Source organism: Gadus morhua, chromosome 18 (assembly GCF_902167405.1).
Source record: "Gadus morhua chromosome 18, gadMor3.0, whole genome shotgun sequence".
Lineage (NCBI taxonomy): Eukaryota > Metazoa > Chordata > Actinopteri > Gadiformes > Gadidae > Gadus > Gadus morhua.
The window spans coordinates 12327953-12351902 of NC_044065.1; the positions used below are offsets into that span (position 1 = coordinate 12327953).

General features: G+C 47.4%; 2 protein-coding genes across 7 annotated transcripts in view; one reads left to right on the top strand and one right to left on the bottom strand.

The window, feature by feature from the left end:
* rangap1b (Ran GTPase activating protein 1b) overlaps positions 1-5827 on the bottom strand; it is a 9884-nt gene extending 4057 nt beyond the window's left edge. For 2 of the 4 annotated variants that reach the window (XM_030340673.1, XM_030340672.1), the window contains exons 1-16: positions 5684-5827; positions 5177-5295; positions 4758-4885; positions 4575-4634; positions 4158-4337; positions 3735-3869; positions 3254-3412; positions 2819-2932; positions 2632-2731; positions 2264-2348; positions 1873-2050; positions 1693-1776; positions 1445-1477; positions 1247-1349; positions 1055-1143; positions 147-268 (exon numbers count right to left, since the gene is read on the bottom strand). In XM_030340673.1, coding sequence (XP_030196533.1) covers positions 147-268; positions 1055-1143; positions 1247-1349; positions 1445-1477; positions 1693-1776; positions 1873-2050; positions 2264-2348; positions 2632-2731; positions 2819-2932; positions 3254-3412; positions 3735-3869; positions 4158-4337; positions 4575-4634; positions 4758-4885; positions 5177-5288 — 1682 coding nt within the window. In that variant the 5' untranslated portion in view covers positions 5289-5295; positions 5684-5827. Of the gene's footprint in view, positions 1-146; positions 269-1054; positions 1144-1246; positions 1356-1444; positions 1478-1692; positions 1777-1872; positions 2051-2263; positions 2349-2631; positions 2732-2818; positions 2933-3253; positions 3413-3734; positions 3870-4157; positions 4338-4574; positions 4635-4757; positions 4886-5176; positions 5296-5683 lie in introns of all 4 variants that reach the window. The other 2 variants (XM_030340675.1, XM_030340674.1) reach the window with 2 other exon arrangements.
* Positions 5828-6156: 329 nt separating this feature from the next.
* zc3h7bb (zinc finger CCCH-type containing 7Bb) lies at positions 6157-23541 on the top strand. Of its 3 annotated transcripts, none has more exons than XM_030340662.1 (21): positions 6157-6424; positions 7150-7211; positions 7302-7338; positions 7748-7945; positions 8449-8607; positions 9152-9292; positions 9394-9436; positions 9764-10008; positions 10551-10827; positions 11279-11337; positions 11798-11897; positions 12661-12822; positions 14162-14367; positions 14853-14953; positions 16148-16329; positions 16725-16804; positions 17040-17308; positions 17763-17868; positions 18152-18260; positions 18665-18798; positions 18952-18987. In XM_030340662.1, the coding sequence occupies exons 2-21, from the start codon at positions 7153-7155 to the stop codon at positions 18985-18987; spliced, it is 2703 nt and encodes a 900-aa protein (XP_030196522.1). In that variant the 5' UTR covers positions 6157-6424; positions 7150-7152. The 3 variants fall into 3 exon arrangements, with proteins under 3 accessions (XP_030196522.1, XP_030196524.1, XP_030196523.1); XM_030340664.1 differs by lacking the exon at positions 6157-6424 and adding an exon at positions 6465-6757; XM_030340663.1 differs by lacking the exon at positions 6157-6424 and having other exon boundaries at positions 7153-7211; positions 18952-23541.
* Positions 23542-23950: the final 409 nt, after the last annotated feature.

A 23950-nucleotide genomic window follows, 5' to 3' on the forward strand; every position in this document is an offset into this window, starting at 1 on the left:
AAAAATAGGAACGAGAAAATTACAAAGCCCAAGTAAAGTCGATATATTTGAATAGCCCAGTGAATAGTTACAGTCTCCTAGGGCTTCACAGGCCACATGTGATGACCCTCACCCTCCCCTAAAGGAATCAAACAGCCAGCCCTCACCTGCAGAGGACCGTGTGCAGCAGCAGGGCATGGTGCTGCTGGAAGTAGGGCTGCTGGACGGCATGGGTGAGACAGGACAGCTGGGCGGACACCACCGGAACCCTCTTCACCTTCCCCTCACCCTGGAACACACGGCGCAGCCTTCAACCCTCTCTCTCGCCCCACCACTACCAGCATGGACCCCCTCTCTCTCTCTCGCCCCACCACTACCAGCATGGACCCCCTCTCTCTCTCTCGCCCCACCACTACCAGCATGGACCCCCTCTCTCTCTCTCTCCACCACTACCAGTCATGGACCCCCTCTCTCTCTCTCTCTCTCCACCACTACCAGTCATGGACTCTCTCTCTCTCTCTCTCTCTCTCTCTCTCTCTCTCTCTCTCTCTCTCTCTCTCTCTCTCTCTCTCTCTCTCTCTCTCTCTCTCTCTCTCTCTCTCTCTCTCTCTCTCTCTCTCTCTCTCTCTCTCTCTCTCTCTCTCTCCACCACTACCAGTCATGGACCCTCTCTCTCTCTCTCTCTCTCTCCACCACTACCAGTCATGGACCCTCTCTCTCTCTCTCTCTCTCTCCACCACTACCAGTCTTGGACCCTCTCTCTCTCTCTCTCTCCACCACTACCAGTCATGGACCCTCTCTCTCTCCACCACTACTAATCCAAGTCACTCTTTCAAAAAAAAAAAAAAAAAAGGGAATTCTAATAATAAATAGTAATAAATAATAAATGAAGAAATATCAAATATACATATATACATATGTACATATACATATAATATATTTGAAACCATATTCAAATCTAAAGAAGGGAGGATTGGCTGATTAACCGGATCAGGGGGAGAAAGGTGTGGCCTGATCTCTACTCATCATGCATGTATAGACAGTGTCGGACCGTCCATATTACACTGCGGGCTACCTTAAGCAGTCCCATGTGGACCAGCAGGGTGGAGAGGAAGCAGGTGGACTGAAGCAGCGAGGCCGACAGCATGGTCTTCAGCACGGCGTCTGTAGATGGAGACCAGGGACAGGAGAGGGGGGCTTCAGCACTGACAACAAGGGCTGCAGTTACCAACGCTGACATCTCCCCACAAGTCCCCCTTTCATTTACCCACGGCCTCCAGAAGGGCCTCCCCGGACTCGGCCTCCTCCTTGTACGAGGCGGAGATCTTCAGGAGCACGTCTGCCGCCCTCTCGGGGTCATCGGCGTCCACCTGGTCCAACGGAAGCACAGAGACGACAGTGAGGTGGAGGGAGGTGCAGTGGATGGGGGGCTTTGTGTAAAGGATGGAACAGGAGGCCCGCTAACAGTCATGCTCTCTGTGGTTTGGGGACAGGAGCGCTGTTCGTGTTGGGGCCCGTTGAGATGGTTTGGGGGGGGGGGGGGGGGGGTCACAGTTATTTTCTGACCTTGGAGTGGACCACGAAAAACGGTTGCGAAACACCAGGGAACCAATAGGGCTAATACTGAGTTCTGAATGTCACACCGTGATAGAGGTCATTATCCATCATAAGAGCAAGAGGACTTTGGGTAGGGTCTTTAAATGCGGACCCCACCTGGTGCTCTAGGCTGGCGGTCTTGTCTTCAAGGTCCAGCTCCTTCTCTGAAGAGGGGCTGCAGAGGTACGATGCTATCTTTGTCTGGAGGATGAAGAGATAGAGGAACACAATCATGTAAAAGGAGATAACAGTTAAAGTCCATAATAGTTGTTCATACTGGTGTTTTTATTTCCTTACGGGGCTCTGAAGTTTGCTACTGGGGGAGTTCCCATTACAGTTCACTCCGTTTTCCTTGCTGTGCTCCTCTTCCTCATCCAGATTCTCCTTCTCCTCATCTTCAAAAGTCTCGTTGTCATCTTCATCAGTCTCATTATCATCATCGTCATCCTCGTCATCGGGTTCTCCTTCATCGTCGCTGCAGTTGGGATAGATGATTATACAAAAATAAAACACTTTACTAACGATGAATAACACATTCTGGATGATAAAAAACTGAAACTGAAAAATCTGCGAATACAACAGAGGGGATCCAATCAAAGCTGCACAGCTAAACCTTCCATCTACCTGCATCTGTGATTGGACAAAGAAAGAGAACCGACGTGGTTCTTCAGCCTATCACGTGCGTTACCTGAGCGATGCCAACATGTCCGCTTTGTCCATGACCTCCATGGCTTCCCTCAGCGCTTCGCATCCCTCCTCTCCAAGACAGTTCCCTGTTGAGACAGACACATATCATCATCATAGAGACTTTAAGAGCAGATGCAAGTTCATTTTAGTTTTGTACGTTTTGTTTCCCTTTTGGATGGCTCAACCACCAGACAGAATGTAACAACATTTTCTAAACATATACAATACCTATGCTTTGTACAATAAGTTGTAAAACTCACTAAAGATGTCAGTGGCTTCCCGTTCAAGTACAGTATGTTTGACCAACGAACAAACTGAATACTATTACCATAATAATAATAACAAGCAGTATTCTATCCGAGTGTTTACCGTTGAGATCCACCTTCTCCATCTGGGGCTTGTTCAGCACCGCCTGGGCCAGCAGCAGAGCTGCAGGCTCGGTGATCTCTCCAAATGACAGGTTCAGCTCCTGCAGACCCGGCAACGCGTGTTACAACAAACTCACCATGACGACATAGCGCACATAACAACAGACAGAGGGACAGGGTAGAGCCACCTTGAGGATGGGCAGCCCCTCCCTCAGGACGGCGGACAGGGCCATGGCTCCCTCTGTGCGGACCAGACAGTCGCCGAAGTTGATCACCTGGATGTTCTTCAGATGCCTCAGAGCCTGGGGAAACCACATGGGGATCAAAGAATATACACAAACAACACAGAGGTGGCTGCTTAACCAATGGGTTTCTGATATATGCCACACCCGATGTGGACCTATTATCTTAATCCCCATTAATGGGGTTTAATGATTAATGATGATGAATGGAAAGCGAACCGTTATGCAAACACTTAATGGTGAACGCATTGTCTTTACTGAACAGGTGCTAGCTAGTATTAACTGAAGAGCAGATAGCCATTCCCCAACGTTCAGCTCTAGGCTCCTGGAGCGTGGGCGCCCCCTAGCCGTCGGTGGAGGGATCCAAAGCCTGCTCCCTACCTGTGCCATGGCCAGAGCCCCTCTCTTGGTGAAGGTGTTGTCGTTGAGGTTGAGCACGCGGAGGTGGGGGTTGTGCTGCATGGCCGAAGCCAGCGCTCTGATGCCAGGGTGGTTGATGCCGTTCTGGGGCACATGCAACTCCTCCAGGCTGCCCAGCAGCTACAGGAAGGAGGCGGGAAGAGGATTACAGTGGAGAGTAGGATTGGTCCATAAGGTCCCAATAGCCACTTTCTCTCTCTATCCTGAAGTGTTATTTTCACATTTAATTCCATTATCATGAACATAAAACGAGGGTGAGAGTTATGCGTTTCCGTTACTTTTTCACAAATGTGCAATAGAGTAAGTTCTGCAAAATAGCTTCTACGTGATGCATGTGAATCTGGACTATGTCAATCTGTTAACAAGGTCTGACTTGTGCTCAATGCGCATTAAAAGTATATGAAAAAACACAAATGAAACTTAGGTACACTTTGCTTTGTACCTTAAAGGCCTTAGCCAGGGCACTGGCTCCTTCGTTCTCCAGGCGATTCCTCCCAGCGATAAACACCCGGAGACTGAGTGGAGCACCCAGGGCTGAAGAACGTCTGTGGCACTCAGTCAGAGCCTCTGCCAGGATCTACAGACACAAACACACAGCAGGCACGGGTCACTTCCCGTCTCTCGCAGCTATCGCTTGTCCTTAACGAGTCTAGATTCTATGGCCGCTAACATCTAGCACAGCACAAAACTATGTTTTGTAATAAATGTGCACTTTTACTCTATAGCCATCACTTTTTTATTTGAATACATTTGAACTGAGGAGTGTCTTATAAACCCATCCACATGTCTCTCACATGAAACAAGGCAAAAGTCCACATGTGCTGGCCCTCGAGTGAGGAGCTGAAGCCCGCGCCCTCCGGCTCACCTTGCCCCCTCCGATGCCCATGCCACAGTTGTTGAGGCGGAGCACTTTCAGTGAGTGGCAGGAGGGGCTCATTAGCAGCTGCTCGATGCCCTTCACTCCGTCCGGCCCGAAGGCGTTGTCGCTCAGGTCCAGCTCTGAGAGGCGGGCCCCTGCACTTGTGATGGCACTGCCCAGGGACCGCTGGTGCACCATGAACACAGTTGTGTACAGAAAGATTAAATATACAAACTTTTGACATAATTGATATGCTCTTAAATGATTTTTGCCCTTTCTGGGGTAGATCTTCATTGTTTAATGCACTAACTGTACGTTGCTTTGGAGAAGAGCGTCCTTTAAATAAATATAAGGTAAATGTAACTTTGATATCTGGCGTTGATGTATACAGACGTGTGGGCTGAGTCAGCAGGAAAAGCTCACCAGCGCTGTCGGGATCTCGGCACGCAGCCTTCCGGTAAACATATCGCTCCAATGGCATTTCTGTCACGACGAAAGACGAAGCAAGATTAAACAAAGTGGGGGAAGATATAGAAAAAGGGCTTTAGGTGGTTGGTACTGCTACTGGCAGACCATTGTGAGATCAGGGATTACAGGGTAGGGCACCTGAAGTTGGTCTTTGTCTTCAAGGGCTTTGGCGATGGCTTGCGCCGCCTCCACTCCAATGGTGTTCCCTTCCAAACGCAGGGCACGTAGTCCCTGGTACTGAGCGATCTCTGTCACCAAGCCTGCCACTGAAAACCAGAAATACAACTCACCCTTAAGCCTTGTACATTCACAGGATTCTTTTGTTGGTGAGTCATTGTTTTGGATACCTTGCAAGAGAAATGCTTGGTAAAGTTTCAAACGCCAAAATGTCCCACACCATATAGAAAAATCCTTTAACGATGTAATAGTAAACAATGACCAAAAAATCATCATCGCCATTGCGATGATACGTGAAGATGTACCGGCCCCATACACAGACGCAATCAACACTAGATGTGTAGACACTATGAAAGGTTGAGCACGGCACTATGTCCCACCTGACTCTGCGTTGTCAAGCTTCAGTCCTCGGCCTTGGTAGCTCAATTCTCCATCTCCGACGTGGGTCCTGGACAGCGCATCGGCTAACTGTCCTATATCATCTGCAGCCATGGCGTTTCTGTGGAATGGTTTCGGACAGAGATGGTGAGAAGAGGACGTCCACACAGGAGGACCGGAAGGTGTACAAATAGGCGCCAATGAAAAGGCAATAACACAGTAACGTAACTGTGGATGTAATAGATACAACGGAGGTGTAAAGACTACCGATAGTAAATGCGTTGCTATTATCAAGCATTAGGTAAAATGGTATGCCAACAACAGAAAGCAAAAGCTAGTTAGCCTTACATGAACAGCCATTAAGGAACAAGTGCTAGCTAACGTTAACCACGCAACGCAACATGTGACTGTTGGCATTAAAAGTTATTATGCATAACTTTTTACGAATACGTCAAACCGTAAAATATAAGTTATAACTCTTAGCAATCATGGAAATTATATTACTTTACCACAATTTCACTCTTGTTGATGTGAACACAGCGGTTGATCGTTTCGCTCTCCAGAAGGCGCACCGGTGGCTACACTGCGTGACGTCACTTAATTTATTCTACGACCGCTTTCGCTACCATGTTCGGCAGTACTCGGCTATCATCGCCACACAACGGGACGGATGCAGTGGTGTAATGTCTTCTTGAAATTATAACAATAATTGCGTTTGATTTGTGGTTATTTTCTGTTACCATCCATTTTATTTGGTTCATATGTTTAACTTGTATAGTTCATGTTTGAGCTATTTTCATAGCGCATGAAAAGAATGGCGCGAATAATACCAATGTTTGTGACTGAATTGATAGACTTTCAGTATGTTACATCCGCATTTGCCACTAAATCCCTAAATCCTCAAGATATCATGAAATACAATAAATCACACACTAGAGTTCAACGGATTACATTCCCTGGCTTTTGGTGCCCCCCAGCGTCCGTTTGTGTACACTGCATGGAAACTTGAGATGTTTGGCTCAAGAGCTGCACTAGCTAGGTACCGAGCTGGCTAACGATAGTCTGCTAATAGTGCCCACTATACTGGTAGCTAGATGTTCAAACTCATGATCTGTCCACATATCAATGCTAGGGACAGCAAACGTACAAATATGCGTCTGGTTAATGTTTGAAATCGGGCTGTATGTGTTTCGAGTGCCATCATTGTCGTTCCGTGAAGCATTCTTGGATTTGAAAACGCAAACTACTCGGTAAGTTGATAACGTTAAGAGAGTTGGTAGGGGGGTTCGGGGCCTCTATCTACTTCCCGGGACGGTGAAGCTGAGTTAGCTCGCCTGAGTCGCCTGTGACAAGATCTTGCTCCTCCTGTCCTAACATCAAGCCTTTATTTTGAGACCAGGGTCACATAGCGTCCATCCTGCAACTCAAGTCACCACAGTACCAACCGGTTGCCATTGCAGTTGGTAATCGGCGGCGTATGGGGCTTTTTCCAGACAGCTAGCGGTAGGGGCGTTAGCTAGCCCCCAACTAATCCCGACGAGGCTAGGTGCCTCCTGCCCGACGGTCAACTCGTTTCCGGAGAAGTATATTTCACCATCCGCAGGGTTGTTGAAACCATAGCTATCTTGGCATGGGCGCTAGCCGTACCCAGTCCAAATAGGAATATGTTTAGTTATTGTGGGCCATGACATAGGATCATGCTTTGGTATTCACGTCACATGATACAAATGACACTGAGAATACTAAATCTACTGTCGAGCATGATCCAGGATTCACTTGGAAGAATATGATTTATTGAAGTTGAGAAATGTTTTGGTTTGCCAAAGCCTTTTGGGTCACTTGAGGTCGTTGTATTCGTTGAAGGCCTGATCTTTAAGCTTTACAGCGCCAGTGCAAAAATAATCACTGTTTTTATGACAACATGCATTTTTGGCTTCATTCGTAAAACGTGATGTTTTAAAACTTGTCCCCTAAGGCCATGGACCCTGAGAGACAGAAACGAAGGGAGGAGATTCAGAAAGCGATGGGCTTCATACAGTAAGATATGCAGAAAGACTCATTTTACATTACAAATATATTTACATGTAAAGCAAAACGAAACGATCCCCTTTTTATTTTTGTTCAAAGGTCTTCACTGCCCTTTCCTGAACCAGAAAGCTACGAGGTATAACACTCCTTTCTCTTTTCGTTCATGTATTTACAGTCGTTTTCACTGATAAATCTGTATCCTCATGAAATGTATCTTAAACAACACTTCAATCCTTATCATTCTTGCATATCCTTTTCCTTTTGTCTTGGCTCTCTCTTCTTGGCTGATGTACAAATCTAGCATTGCCAATATACTCTTGTGCGTTTCTATTCTCCTTTCGGCGGCTTTACTCTTTATTTCACATCCCCTTCCCTGCTCAAGTTCTCTCACATTTGTTTTCCATGTTCTTGTTGTTATTCCGTAAACAACGTCCCCTCTCCACATCAACACCCACTAACATCTTCCAACCTCTAACACCTCCACCTCCAAATCGAACCTCATTAACACCTTCCAACCTCACCCACCTTTACCCTCTCTCTCCCAGGCATTTCTGACCCAGCTGGTGTGCAACTTGCTGGATGAGGGCAACACAGTGTTCCGGGACAGCGAGTGGAACCAGGCGGTCCAGCACTACGGGGAGGGCATCAGTGTAGCGCGGTACGCCCAGGCCGAGGCGCTGGTCATCCCCCCCGAACTGCTGGAGAGCCTCTACGTCAACCGGGCCTCCGCACATTACCACATGGTGAGGCCCTCGAGATCCTCTTGAGTGATGGCCTCGTGTGTTGGACACTAAAGTTTAACCTTGACTGATGCTGATAGATTGGCAGCTCCGACCGACCCTTCAGAAGGGCTGAACAATAGTTCAAGCATCACAATTATACAGAACAGCAGAAGAGTTATAAAGGATAATCCTATTGATGTTTTGGACCGTGTGAGGAAATGTAGTAGTTATGATAGATTGCTTATGTAGAGGGTTCTGTTAATTCTAGGTTATTTTTTGTCTAAATTGGATGGAGATTGTCATGGTAAAATAATTAATCTTTGCTCTTTGTCTTCACCTCATGACTCTCAATTTCCCTCGCTCGCTTTCTTTCTCTGTCTCTCTCTCTCTGTCTTTCGTCTCTGTTCTGTCTCTCTCGGTCTCTCTGTTCTGTCTTTCTCTCTTCTCTATCGCTCTCTATATGTCTCTCTGTCTCTTTCTCGTTGTCTCTCTCTGTTCTGTCTCTATCTGTCCCTGTCTCTCAGAGGGACTATGAGCGGGGCGTGCAGGACTGCGACAGCGCGCTGTGCGTGTGTGAGGGAAGCCGCCGCACCCTGTACCGTAAGGCCCTGTGTCTGAGAGAGCTCGGGCGGCTCCGAGAGGCCTACGAGTGCGGCACCAAATGCCTTCTCACCGCCCCGCACGTATGTTACGCTGCCAGCACTGGAAACGCACCACATCTTGTTCACTTGAATCTGTTTTATACCAGGCTTCTGGCTTAATGTTTTTAGAAGGAATGTGACATTCCAATCCATTGTTTATCAACCCCCAAGTGCATTGCTGAGCACGTTTTTTCCCGGGAGGGTCTATTTATTCCGCCTCCATCTGGTATCTTTTGTCAGTTGATATCATTTTACTTGAGGAGTTAGTCTACGTAGGATATGTGTTTGGTTGTAAAACAAGGGCCCCATAATCTTCCGCTTGCGTTCTACGATTGAGCTTCAGTGTGTGGAGGGCTGAAGGTTAACTTGTCATTGCACCATGAATATATTCCCCTCCCAATTTCTCATCTAGAAGGTTCCTTCCTAATGCACTTCTATCGTTTGAGGATTTCCCAAACTGTAGACCACAAAGACTGATAAAGTGTCAATTGAATCGTGTGTCATGAGGTTTATCGCTACAAAAACCAGAGATTGGATTGCATTATTACCAGCATTAACCCCAACTCTCTCCCTTCGGGTCCCTCAGGACCGGCAGGTGAGCGAGCTGGCCCAGGAGTTGGCCAGCAAACTGGGCCTGAAGGGCCGCAAGGCCTACATCAGCTCCCAGGGAGATTCCCCCCCTCCGGGAGGGGAGGGCCATGGGGAGGGCGCCCCGCCCACAGGAGAGGTAGGCACTGTCACCGTTACTGTTCTCAGGGTGGGAAGTGGTGATTGGTTGTTAAACATCATGGGTTTCCCTCACACTTATCTCTGTTGCTTCCCCACTAGACGTCCTCTAATGGCCTTGAGTCTTTGACGGACATGGGACCTGGTAAGGCAAGCTCATAGGATTTAAACCTTTGATGTAGTCCAATCCTTTTTATGATGCTGCAATTTGAACTTCCTGTTCTCTAATTCTCTCCCTCTTCCTTCCTTCCTTCTTTTTGGTTCTTTATTCATCTGTGTCTCTCCGCCCTGTCTCTGTCTCTCTCCCTCCCCTGTCTCTCTCTGGCTCCCTCCCCTATTTCTCCCTCTCTCCCTCTCTCCCTTTCTCCCTCTCTGCCTCTCTGCCTCTCTTTCTCTCTCACTCCCCTGCCTCTCTCTCCCTCCCCTGCCTCTCTGTCTCTCTCCCTCCCCTGTCTCCCCCGTCCCATCTCAGAGGATCTGTCCAGCGCACAGTGCATCCCGGCCCCGCTGGCCACGCCCATCCCGGTCAGCGACGACCCGGCGACCCCCGAGGAGACGCCGTGTGCCGACCTATCGGAGAGCCCCAGCAGCCAGGGCCTGCCCCCCATGCCGTACTCGGTGCCCGTGTCGGAGCACATGGACGAGTGCAGCAACAGCAGCGTCATCAACGACGATATGGAGGGCCTGCTGGACTGCATCCCCAAGAAGATCAGCGAGGTGGGACACCCAACGTCACGCGTGCCGTGTCCATGTGTTACGTAAGGGTTGAGGTTGGCCCTGTCTCGTGCGGACTCAGAGGGAGGTCTGCTCGAATTAGATGCTAACCAAGAGCTTAGCGTGCTTGATTGGAAGGTGTAGCGGCCAGGGTGTTGGCACCCAGCTTAAAGGTGCTGGGTTTGAAAAGTCCGCCGGTCAACCCTCTAGGCATCTTTGAGCAAGACGCCCAGCCCCTACCTGCCCCTACCTGCCCCTACCGGCCCCTACCTGACCCTACCTGCCCCTACCTGCCCCTACCTGCCCCTACCTGCCCCTACCTGCCCCTACCTGCCCCTACCTGCCCCTACCTGCTCATTAATGACATTACAGAAAAGTGGCTTTGGATAGAAATCTGTGTCAACGGATATGTGTCAAAATGTAGTAGAGTCCTTTTTTGTAACGTAGAACAGAGATGGAATACCTAATTAATTGAATGTTCTTATTTCGTCCTTTGGTTTGGTCCATCACAGCAACACTAACAGTGCCTGCGCTTCTTTCCCCAGAGCCCGGTACAGGGCGCCATCCCCACCAACCTCCCCAACACGGCGGTGGCCCTGCGGCCGCCCTACTCCCCGGGCCTGCCCGCCCCGTCCCCCCAGCTGCCCCCGGCCTACTTCACCTCCTCCGTCAGCCAGGTGTCGTCCCAGGAGCCCTACCCGCCGCTGGCCCAGCGGGACCAGGGCTCCACCCACGCGCAGGACGCCCTGGGGGGGGCCTACTCCCCGGGGGACACGGACCCGGCCGGGGGCCTGGACTCCCTGTCGGAGTACACTCTGCCCGGTGAGAGGGGCCCGAACGCACACACTCCCAGTCGGACTCCCACCCACGCTAAACACGCACGGTCCCACAAATTGTCTGTCTTTAGGTAAAGACCTTTTACAGAGGCTAAAGTGGACTGCTGCTAATGGCACTTTATTCTTCTCCCACTAAAGGAGGATATAGGTGTGATTATGGTGTGTGCCATGCGCTCATAAATGTCAACTTGTAAATGAAAGCTTTTATTGCGGCCACTTTTGGAATTGTTGCAGCCTCTCCGATATGTATTTGCTTTGATTGTTCTGTGTCTCACAGTTGCATTGGAGGAATGTCTCGAATGTGCTAAAGTTAGAGCATACGCTCGCACACCACCATAACTACGCTTGCATTCTGTCTCGCTTCTGCCCGGGAATGCTGCTGTCTAGGGTGAATATGCAGATTGTCTGACCATATTTTGTAATTCTGTGGTTTTCAGGCGGACGCTTATCACACAGTTTCATCCCTGGGATCCGCAACCATAATGCTGCACATATGGTGAGTAGTTGACACAGTGATATAAGTCTTAATCATATTTATAAATGAGTTTCAGATAACTAGTCAGTGTAGCTATGATGGGGTACTTTTGTAATACCTTGGTCTGTTCTGAACGTTTTCCTCTTTCAAAAGAAGAGATTTGTTATATACATGCTGAGATGGGTTATATACTTTTAGCACCAATGTTGTTTTCTCACCTGTGTCTGTCTTGGGGTGAACGCAAGTTTTCATTCCATCTAATGTCTGTCTATTCCTGCTGAGTGCACGTGTCAGCGGGAGTCAAGCTACGAGTGAAACACGGCGCTCTTAAATCTCACCCTAACACGGCTCCTGCTGATCTGGGAGCAGCTGTTAAGCACCCTCCCACGGAGTAGAGTAGCAGGTGGAGGGGTCCTCATCACAGAGGTAGCCTGGCCGCCCACGGAGCGCTAATCTGTATGCTGTTCTCTCCCTCTTCCAGAACGGCCAAGGTGGCACCAACCTCTCCATGCTGTCCCGAAACCCGCTGGCCGCCACCCACGAGTTCCGCCAGGCCTGCCATGCCTGCTACAGCCGCATAGGTCCGTCTGACCCCCCCCCCCCCTCCCCCCCGCCCTGGTAGAGCTCCACCCCCTTGTGTAGCCACGCCCCCTTGCAGAGCCCCGCCCTCTGTCAGCCAGGGCCCCCTCATTCAAATCACACTGAACCCATGTGAAAAAATATCGAGCTTTCTAATATTTTAATCTAAGTATCTATTTAGATTGAATATTCTTGGATATTGGTTGGCGGTTTGTATGAAATCTCGTGTTAACGTTAAGCATTAACACTGCCACGGTTAGAAGTTAAATTCCCGCTGGGTTCACTTTAACTCAGAATGTAGGCAAAGTATTAAAGTAAGACGGTCGGCTAAAGCCATCCCCCTGAATCATGTATATCTTACCGTAAATTTCGGACTATAAGCCGCGCCTTTTTCCCCATTTTTTGATTCTGCGGCTTATATAACGGTGCGGCGAATCTATGGATCTCTACAGCTAACGGCCATTAGGGGACCTCCTAAATCTATGGATTTTACAGAATACAGTCCACCAACTTTAACTCTATGGGCTCTATGACCGGTCCGCGCCCCCCGACCTTTAAGCGGCGGGCTCCAGCGCGGCTTATATATATATATACACGTCATTCAATTTAGCTGCTGCGGCTTATACTCCGGTGGGCCTTATAGTGCGGAAAATACGGTACTCATGCTCCTTTTGGACGCTCTGTCATCAGAACCGCGGTTGCACTGTCCCCCCTCGCACGGCGCTCACTAGTGTCACCCCCCCCCCCCCCCCCCCTCGCCCCCAGGTCCGCGTGTGATGGACTACCAGTACCAGCCCGAGGCGGCCCACCGCTGCAAGAGGGACGTCCTGCTGTGCCGTCTGAAGAACGGCGACGACCCCACCTGGAAGAGGGTCCGCCCCCGGCCCGCGCGGAATAACTTCCTGGGGGCGTTTGTCCTTTGTAAAGGTGAGGCTGCACCACCCTGCTGAGTGCTGATCCAGTGGATCAAGATTTCGTCCTTGGGAGTTTTCTCTTGACCTCTTGGGGGCTAGAGTCAGGACAGGGGGGGGTCATATAATATTTGGCCTGTTAAGCCCTTTGAGACTGTAACAGTGACTAAGGGCTATACACAAATACAATGTAGTTGATTGAATGCTATCTGGTGGTAACCTGCCCTCAGCTTCCATGACACACTGCTATATTGTCCATGAATGCTTACTAGCCTGCATGGCCGCATTCCACGTTTGTCAAGCGGTGGTTGTCGTGGATACATGGATGTACTGCATACCACATGATGTTATGCAGGGTGCACGTCACAGGATAATTAGTTGCGTTCATTTGGTGCCCGATTCCCCTTTGACTCTGGTCAGCTAATCCCCGATTTGTTGATGTTTTTACCAATGTTTTTGTCCGATTATCCTTTGGTGTGTGGTATCTTATGTCATCTGTATGTTAACAGTGTTATTTAACACTCTGGGCTTCAGCGATTAGACTTCGCAAATATTAGACTGGTTCAATATTGACGATCCGATATCCGTAGTGTGGTTTTAGCCCTAAGGACTCTAGCTAGTCTCTAGTTGGTTAATTCGAGAAAGCTATATATGTCCTAGTTACTAATTGATACAAGTGTCTTTAACTTTGACTATAATCCAGTTATCTATGGAATCTGCTGAAATAAGGATTCCATAGTTCCATCAACTGTAAAGTCACGGCCTAAGTACATTAGTGAGTACACTGGCCCTGCGTTCACACCAAAAGATGCATTTGCTGCCCGAACGCGTTGACGCCTGAGTTTTGCGGCGCGTCAAATCAAGTTTTGCGGCGCGTCAAAGTTTTGCGGCGCGTCAAAAGTTGAAATATTTCAACTCGAGCAGCATTTGACGCGCCGCAAAATACGTGAACGCGCCCTTCGCCCGTGCCCGGCAGCGGGCACGGGCATGCCGCGCCGCAAATCAGATTTTGACGCGCCGCAAATCAAGTTTGCTGCCCGTTTTCTCGGCAGCAAATGCTGCAGCAGCAAAGCAGCAACGCGTCTCTACATTCACTATGAATGGGATCACGACGCGCGTCAACTTTTTGCATCTTTTGGTGTGAACGCAGGGTAAGACCGGCCCTCACAGTAATAATGCAATTCTGCAGCTAGCTCCTACAGATCCTCTGACAAACACAGACATGACGATAACCAGCCAGTAACCCTTATCCCCCACCCAGCACAGCTTCCCAACAGTCTTGCCGCCATCTTTGAGCCTCACATTTTCTCCTTCTCTCTCTCCCACCGCGGACCTTCTGCCCCCCCCCCACGCAGAGGTACAGGAGCGGCAGGAGTGCCAGTACGGGGAGAACTGCACGTTTGCGTACTGCCAGGAGGAGATCGACGTGTGGACCCAGGAGAGGAAAGGCGCCCTGAGCCGCGAGTTGCTCTTCGACCCGCTGGGCAGCACGGAGCGGCGGGCGCTCAGCGTGACCCGCCTGCTGCAGCTCCACATGGGCATGTTCATGTTCCTCTGTGAGGTCAGTCTGGGGGACTGGCTCCAGGGGACTGGCTCCGGGGCCCCAAGGCGCCGGCTCACCTGTGTTTCCGTGGGCAGAGTAGCACTTGAGGGTTGCTGACACAAACTCATTTTTTTCCTTCTGTATAATGAGGGCACGGGTTGGGGGGTGCTACTATGTTCTGTATAGGGCTTTCCACATCAGAGTGCATCATGTGGTTCTTGGTCGTTGTTGAGAGAGTAATCATCAAATTATTTGTCATTATTGGGAGTCTTTGTTCTGTTTGAAACTGCAACAGGGGTTCTCATGCAAGCAGTAGCAAAACAAAGTTTTGATGAACCGAAGTTAAGCTATATTTTCATTGATTTAGGATTTCACGGGATTTCCAAATGGCACAGATCACCAACCAAAAATCCCATGAGGCACTCTGATGCTCAAATACCATTGAATGCATGGGAGTAGAATTGGCCTAGCTTGTTATTGACCGGCGTGTTCATCTTCCACAGGAATGTTTTGACAGCAAGCCTCGGATAATCAGCAAGCGCAGCAAGGAGAATCTGGCAGTCTGCTCCAACCTCACGGCCAGACACCCGTTCGACGACAATAAGTGAGTCCAGGGCGTGCCAGGGTCTTCTCCACACCCACTGGTTTAGCCGAGTGGCATCTAGAGAAAAGACCGGATGTCAGGACAGCCCATCCGTTTAAGTGGATTGTATACATACAGCCCTCATTAGCCTGACAGCCTCAATATTGAAATCACGGTTATTCAAACTTTTATCTTTTAGTTTGAAAAGACAACGTATGCATTATTCAGCATTTCTCGCCAAAAAAATACTTTGTAACTGAGAACATACACAAAAAAATACACAAAATGTTAAAATAGAAAATGTTCAAATCGAAGTCCACAGCCCTAGGCTGACATTCCCAGATCAACTCGAAAATAAGTCTGGAACCTAGGGCTGCGTGATTAATCGTGTCAAAATTGCGACCTCTATTTATAATGTTTCACAAAGCCCCCCCCAAGCGCTCTCCCTCAACAAATGACAACGCAGTGTTACACCACATTCAAACCAGGGCAAACAAACCCAGAGAGTAAGTGAGTGAGACACCAGCGAATAACAGGCAGACAAAGGTATTTTGGTGAAGGGGTGGAGCATAAGCTTGTCTTCACGAGGCTATAGGTTGAGTATTGATTACATCTAGTCTTTTTCAGCGGTCTGACTATTATTGGAAAATGCATATGCATGTGCATTCAAGGCCATATTCCGCGCAAGGAAATCCCTCTGCATTCCTGCTCCCAGTTCCCCTCAGAAGTGGTGTTCTGTTCAGGGGGGAACATTCTAAAATGCCTCTATTCCTTACTGAAGCCTCAAAATGTTTACCTTCTTGGGTTCTTGACTGTAGTTTATATTTTAAGAAGCATACCTACCTCTCTCCTTCTCTTACGCACAGATAAAACACAGAAAAATACTTGTTCAGGTTGTGTAAGGTTGTGAGGGAGTTGGTTTTATGTTCAATGTCAGATTTATGAAGCTGACTCCACTAACTCCTCAGCTCTCTAAACGGCAAGAGACAACTGTCTCGAACCCCAAAGCAGGGAACCTTGAGAAGGAACACGTAAAAAGGGATCCCTCTTTCCTGCTGTCATATTCATTTTGATTATAACTCACTACCTCTGGTCTTGCCCTTCGCTCTTGCTCTCTCGCTCTCTCTCTTTTCTCTCTTTGTTTTCTCTCATTGCGTTCTCTCATTGCTTTTTCTCTCCGTCCGTCTGTCGGTCTGTCTCTCTCCCCCTCTCCAGGTGCCTGGTGCACGTGGTGCGGTCGGCCAACGTGCGCTACAGCAAGGTGCGCCCGCTGCACCCGCTGTGCCAGTTCGACGTGTGCCGCCACGAGGTGCGCTACGGCTGCCAGCGCGAGGACAGCTGCTCCTTCGCCCACTCCGTCATCGAGCTCAAGTGCTGGGTGCTGCAGCAGGACACGGGTAGGGCTGCCTCTCCGTCGCCCCCTGCTGCTGCGTTACGGCGGCGCTACCGCGGCCCGTAGCCTGGGCCCGTGTGGCCGACCACAGGAAGGGCGTTTTTATTGATCTTTTTTTTATTGATTCATTCATTATTCATTAAAGTCGACATCCGTAAGATTGAGCCCCTTCCAGTTGGAAGGGGGTTATAGGATGTTATGTTATGGGTAACATTAATGTTAAGGCCTTACGATCAGCATTGACTACACATGTGTCCAGGTTATTTTAGGCTGTGAGCTAGTCTCAACGTGTGCGACTCTAGTAAATATACACCCGTAAAGCAGGTCTGAGGGTTGTCATTAAAGGATAAAAAAGATCATCATTGTTTCCGTTCTAATGTGCACGTGTTGATACGGCAGGCATCACCCATGAAGAGATGGTGCAAGAGTCCAAGAGACACTGGCACCGGCTGGAGCAGAACGCCCAGAAGCAGCAGAAGGTACTCATCCCAACTTCTAGACTGTCTTGTTTAATGCGGGTGAATTCAGGCTGATAATTAAAGGTTGAGGTTATATACCCTTAATTCTCTCTCTCTGTCTCTCTCTCTCTCTCTCTCTCTCTCTCTCTCTCTCTCTCTCTCTCTCTCTCTCTCTCTCTCTCTCTCTCTCTCTCTCTCTCTCTCTCTCTCTCTCTCTCTCTCTCTCTCTCTCTCTCTCTCTCTCTCTCTCTCTCAGCCCATGCACATCCCTCACCACGGCAACCACATGGGCTCGGGTGGAGGAGGTGGGATGGGGGGAGGCGGCTGCGGCGGGGGAGACTGCATGGGGGGCGGCGTGAGCTCCATGGGTGGGATGGGGGGCGTGTCCGGAATTGGGGCTGGTCCCGGGAGAGGGCGGGGTCTAAACCTGAAGATGAAGTTTGTGTGTGGCCAGTGCTGGAGAGACGGGCAGGTCAACGAGCCAGACAAGAACCTCAAGTACTGCACGGCCAAAGCGCGGCACAGGTAAGCCCCGCCTCTTACGAGCATGTGACCTAACCGTATGGTTCTATAACGCTATGGTGGTGTACATCAGACGCAGTGATGTGAGGACTACTGGATACCTCTTGACAGCAAAACCAATGTACAGACTTTTAGAGTCAATCACCACATCACCCCATTTAATTCAATTACATTTTATTTGTATAGCCCTTATCACCATTACAGTCTCAAAGGGCTTAACAGGGCAAATATTAATGACACGCAATAAAAACTCCCTTAAATCAGCAAGCGGGGAATCTTGGGAAGAAACAAAAAAAAAGTATAGTAGGGGATCCCTCTTTCCAGGGATGGTCAGGAGTGCAATGGGTGCCATAATTGACATACAGGTAAATACAGGCCCCATGAGGATGAGGGATGCGGATTGGAAGCAGTGATGGCCACAGTGAGGGTGAACATGAGGTTGATTACCCCCTTGCAGCTGGACTAAGGAGCGCCGGGTCCTGCTGGTCAAATCCTTTGAGAAGAAGAAATGGGTCGTGGTCCGGCCGTTGCCCTTCTCTCGCACCTACCCACAGCAGTACGACGTAAGACCCTGCCCTGAGCCGCTTTCTCACGCTCTTTCTCCATCTACTGTTTCAACAGTGCTCCACCGAAGTTTATAAATAGCCCTTTGTTAACAAGGCTCGTACGTGATAAAGTGTTGTATCATGTTGCTCTGGTTAACGTTGTTAAGGAGTCATTAGTCTTAAGTGGTCAATGTGCCTTTTGACAGAAAGGAAAACCACCTGCGAAAGTTCAACAATCGATACACAGTATTAGCTAATGTCATCCTGTGTGTGTGTGTGTGTGCGCCCGTGTCCAAACCAGATGTGTGTCCATGTGATGAAGCAGAAGAAGTGCCATTATATTGGAAACTGCTCGTTCGCCCACAGTCTGGAGGAGAGGGATGTGTGGACGTACATGAAGAACAACAGCTGTAAGCCCCTAGCCTCCGCCAATCAAACCTGCTTGTGTCTCACAGTGGACACAAGAAGATGTGACATACTCCAGGCACACCAAAGGGACACGACCATTATGGCAAATGCTCATTTCTGGTTGGCTACAGAATCAGGCCAAGTGATGTCACTTGGCCTGATTCTCTGTGTGACCGGTTACACGATAACCGTTTATAAATTCAGGGGGAATCAAATACATTTTCCCCCAGTACATTTGACCAGAGACAAAGTGGTTTGCTAGGTTGCTAGAAAACATTGTTTAATGATGTAGTTAAGCATGCGTGATTCTATCACTGACCCAATAGTTTAGTGTTTGTTCCCATGGCGTCATTATTTTGGTTCCTTTGATAACGGTAACTTACCCGGCCCTTGTATTCGTCTCCAGTGAGGGACATGCAGCAGATGTACGACATGTGGCTGCAGCTGACCAATCAGAGCCGGCGCACGGACGGCCCCCTCCTTACTCCACCCCCAGAGGAAAAGCAAGTCACCATGACAGCAGATTATTCGGAAGGCATGGTGAGCAGGCACTAGGGTTACTGAAGGCAACAAACGCTTCGGTGATTTGAGCAACTCCAAGCTCTAGCATCACTTAATGCTAAAGTGTGTGTGTGTGTGTGTGTGTGTGTGTGTGTGTGTGTGTGTGTGTGTGTGTGTGTGTGTGTGTTTCAGGGAGGACAGCGGCTGTCTGAGGGAGATGACCTCTAACGGGTAGAGGGACATGAGAAGAGGATGAGAGAGAGAGACGAGCCTGCTGCTACACCAGCTATTACAGAACAGACTGTAAACAATGGTGGCGCCTCTATTCTGAATGGGAAAGTAAACAAATGACCCCTCCCTCACCCCCCCCAAAAAAAATAATCACTCGCCGTGGTGACGTCTAGGGGCATGCTGACCTCTTGGCGTACACACACGCATACACGTATACATACAAATGCCACAGACACCCATTCACAGAGAAAGCAACTTTAGGTTTAACCTGTTCTGTTTGTCATTGTTTTCTGCCATGCTACAGTCTTTCACACACACAAACATGTAAATGACAGTCCTTGCATGCTTTTAACACCGTGTAAAGCAGAGGCCCTAATTTGTCAAATCAACAATTATTTGGTGAACACCCCCAGCTGTTCCTCAGAACAGGTCTTTTTGGCGTTGGATTAACAAAGATAATCAGAAGACAGAGAGGGAAGCGCTGGCCGTTTTTGTGCTGTTGTTCCACAATGAATTTGAAATCTATATATTTAAGCGTCATAGTATTTAGCTAAAAACGGAAGGAAAGAAAAGCTAAAACTTAGGCTTACAGCTTTTCACAGCAGCCCAGCTGCTACAAACATGCTAAGCCATCACAAAAAAATTATTATAACTCACTAAACCCCCCCCCCCCCCCACCCCCAACGCACTCCTTCTTCCTGCTGTAGCAAATCAAAGATTGGGCGCAAAATGGATTCCCGGGGTGATGTATTTAATTCACTTATTTTCTTTTGTTTGTTATTTTGCCTTTCTTTCCTGGGGGAGTCGTACTCCCCTGTTATCTAGTCTGCCATATTGGCAGAATGCTATGAATGTATTGCCTGCAAGGGCCTTTTTTTTTTAAAGGAATCGAGGAGAATTCTCATTTCCAAAATATAAAACAGACAACAATGCTATATAATAGTTGTTGAATGTATGTAGACATACATAAGTACATTGACCTTATTACAATCTCCTCATATTTATGCATCAGTTCCCCTTTCCTACCAGACCCCCCCTGGGTCCCATCCCCGACCCGGGTTGAGAGTCTTAAGCACCGCCTTCGCACGCCTCCTGAAGCCCGGGGAAGACGATGAGCAGAAACGTCTCTCCCTGAGGACAAAAAAAAAGACAAAAGGACTCCTCTTAAACGCAAAAACCCAGGGGAACTGCTTCGACCCGAGACGTTACTCAATTTCCGGCCATCTTTGCAGGGGTAACGATGAGTTCTTTAGTGCTTATAAGGGGCAATGGCGACAGAAAGTAATCAGCCTTTATTTCAATTATTTGTTTTTAAAAGGAAAGTCAGAAACCCACCCTACCCTGACACCGATATATCAGACAAGATGACACTTTATTCATCCTGAGCGATGTGGATGACGGAGCTAATACTATAATACGGACCTAGTCCGGGTTGTGTTCTGCTAGCTTACACCCCTGTACATGCACTGTAGGCATAAGTACATGTCCTGCTAGCACCCTATGCTAGCAGCCTATGTGCAGTACATGTCCTGCTAGCATACTATGTTCAGCACATATCCTGCTAGCACCCTAGGATCAACACAAGGTGTTTTGGCACGCTACGTCCGTACATGTCCACGAAGAAATAACGACCCCACCCTGACCGCAAACGGCGGTCAGGGTTCATTTATATTTAGGAGAGTGGAATTTATTTTCAGGAGAAGGATTTGTCGGGCAACCAAGCGAATAGAGAGAGAAAATGTCTACAAAAACGAATGTTAAAATCTGTTAGAGAGATTAGGACGATTTAAAGACTATATATTTTTGTAGGCTGAATTGTACCTACGATTATATGGCAGAACTAGGAGATTGGTGCCGATGTAATCTGTTCAGCTCGGGCCGGTATTTCACACAAACAAAATGTGCTTCTTTAGCCTTTTGGTCAGGTTTGTTACTGATCATCCCTACTAGAAATCCCCAGGGCAGACTTTCAAAATAAAAGTCTAAATTCGTAGCTTGGGACATGAAACATATTAGCACCATATAATGTGCCTAATAAAAACAGCACACTCACACAAGTAAACACACATGCACACCACATGCATACCACATGCACACCGAGATAATGGATGAACTATTGCCATCTTACCTCCAATGTGGTCCAAGATGTCATAAGATATGTCTATACTCAAATATACTATATTACACATTATATGATACATATTTACTGATATTGTTATACTACTAATAATAATTGATAACTTAGCAGTTAAGCTTAATTAAATATATAACCTGAGAACCTTGTATTGATTACATAGAAGAGCTCTGCTATTGCGTATATGACATGTATCGCTGAACTAGATAATGATAGTGAAGTTTTTTCTTTTTGTAACTTTTTCTCCTTTTTCTTTTCGCTTATGTGAGGGTCATTCCAGACCATGTGTACCAGTTGGTTTCGGTGGACCGGATTGGGCCGGCTTTTGGATTTGTGTTGATGAACATCATACCAGCTGACAGTGTAGATTGTTCAAACAGATTGGGTTTCAACAGGGCAGTTTGATTTGAGTATTTATATTTTTTTATAGTTTTACTTGCCACCAGCTGAGGCCAAACTTACATGAGATCAAGCCCAGTCTTGGTGTAGGTGATGTAGTGATGCTCTGGAATGACCCAGGTATTAGCTTCTCTGAAGGAATTCTATTACTTCTACTTCTACTACTACTACTACTACTACTCCTACTCCTAGTATTATGATGAATATGATGATAATGATTGCTATCTAATGACTATTTCTATTTCTCCTATATGCTATTGATATACGTATGTTAATTGCTATGTATAACTCTTGATATGTATTCATGTATGGATATTAATGATTAATGGTATATAGGCACCTAATGTATGCAACGGCACGGCCTGGAGGAGCAGAAAAACAAAGTGAAAGCTAGTTTTAACTTCAGCTTATTACTATAAAAGGGCACCTGGGCACTAGAGGACATATACTGACAGTTACAGGAAGCCCGGCCCAGAAGTCCAAACCATCCGTAGTAATTCATTTGAAATATCAAGGCTGGTTCCCATGGACATCTAAGTGGTGTATCAATTAAGCCCTGCCCTAGAAATATACTTTTTTTGCAAAAGGAACAAAACAAGGAATTTGCAGTATAAGCTCCGTGTCCTTTGGCTGCAGTGGTGATGGCTCAATGCAGCTCATGTCTTAAAACTTATACTTAGAGGTCTGTATACTGCAGTTATAGCGCCATATTCTATATATTATACCTATAAGATGATACATACACCTATTGTATAATCGTACTCTCCTTTATATATAGATATATATGATACCTATAACTATGATTATTCTAGAAGGACACCCTTATGAGGTAATTTAGATAAAAGATGTTGGGGAACTGTTTTTTGTTTATTTTGTCGAGCTGTGGGCCTGTGGGTCAGTGATGTCACTTCATAACATTGGCTGTGATACTGGGGAGAAGGAGTTTGCCAACGAAATGCACTCAACACTTTTTCAACTTCAAATGTCTGCCTAAGCATCGATTGCACTACCAGCATCGCTGGGGGAGAGGGGGGGAAATGGAACAGCTTAATGGGGGTTCCTCACTCAAACGTGGTCTTCCCCATGACCGTGGACCACGTGTTGTCTGCATTTGGTTGGCAATGTTTTTCCACCCTTGCTCTGGGGGGGAGCCCAGTTTTTTGGCTGATTGGTAACCACTGCCAGGCATAGAGAATGGCCCTAAGGCCTGTGGTCTTGCGTGTTAATTGTACCCAAGAGAAGGGAGAGATATGAACAGAGAGGAGGTGGGGGATTCGTTCTGTTTAGGGCCGCCTGCATTACAGTCCTGCAAGGGGTAGCACCTAACTGTCTTTTGGATTTAAGTTATAATGGGATAGATGGCCAATCTCTTTGTTTTATGCTGTATGTTCGGAAAATTACAGATTTTACTCAGAAATCATGAATAACACATTTGATTTCAATCCTGCCTAATTGAGAAGTTATTTAATTTGGATGTTTTAATATAATTGTTTTCACGAGATGAAGCTGAATCATGACCCACACCCTAATTTCACTTGACAAACGGCCGCATCGTCCTTATGTTCTGTTCTATCATGGCATGGGCTGATCTCATGCATCCACCAACACTTTGTCTTTGTTTACTTGTGATTCTCTTGTTTTTCCTAAGTCATCCCTCCTACACCCACTGACACCCCACCTTCTTAAATCCATCCCCACCTACACACAAACCTGACGCCGGCCACCCAGATGAAAATCCATGTGAACCTCTAGTTTTGTTTTGTTTATCAGTGGTTATTTGATGGTCGAATTAGCTTCCAGGAACTCCGATATGAGAGATGCAGGGGTTTAAGAAGTGGAAAAAAAACCAAGCCTTTTTTTTGTACTGTACTTTTACGTTTGTTTTCTTTTTTTCTTTTTGTTGTATTAGTTTGTCTTTGTTTCATCCTCTATCCTCCATGGTTGGAAGTGAATCACGGTCAAACAAGTGGACCAAATCTCTTGAAAGCATTTAATAAACGGAGTGTTTTAGAAAAACACCTCTCCTGTCATTTTTTTTTCATTCTAACAGATTATCTCATCTGGACCTCTTGACTTGTGTTGCATAGACCTGCAAAGAATTTGGCATTCCTTTTGGAAACATTTATTAGTACTTTAGTTGTATATGATAAATATGTTCTAAAGGAATTGTTTTGGAAGTCAAATGTTGACATTCAGAAGCTATAAAGTGTTTTAGGTTTTGCCACACATTAATTGAAAGTTGTAGCATACGTTCACAATAACAATATTCTTCCAAGCGCTAAATGTGTATCATATTCTTGGCTTTCTGACTGAATGCTAATGTAAGATGGTACATTATCAATCCAAGACGTAAAATGAGGGGAGTACTAGCTTATTAGTAATATTTTTTCACGTTTAAAGCGACACAAGCGCAACAGTTGGAGGTGA

What these genes read in the sequence shown, in the direction of transcription:
- zc3h7bb (XM_030340662.1), top strand. Translation starts at nt 7,153, where the DNA reads ATGGACCCTGAGAGACAGAAACGAAGGGAGGAGATTCAGAAAGCGATG. An exon ending in GGCGTTTGTCCTTTGTAAAG is followed by an intron (nt 12,823 to 14,161) that starts GTGAGGCTGCAC and finishes CCCCCCACGCAG; the next exon opens with AGGTACAGGAGCGGCAGGAG. An exon ending in TGTTCATGTTCCTCTGTGAG is followed by an intron (nt 14,368 to 14,852) that starts GTCAGTCTGGGG and finishes CATCTTCCACAG; the next exon opens with GAATGTTTTGACAGCAAGCC.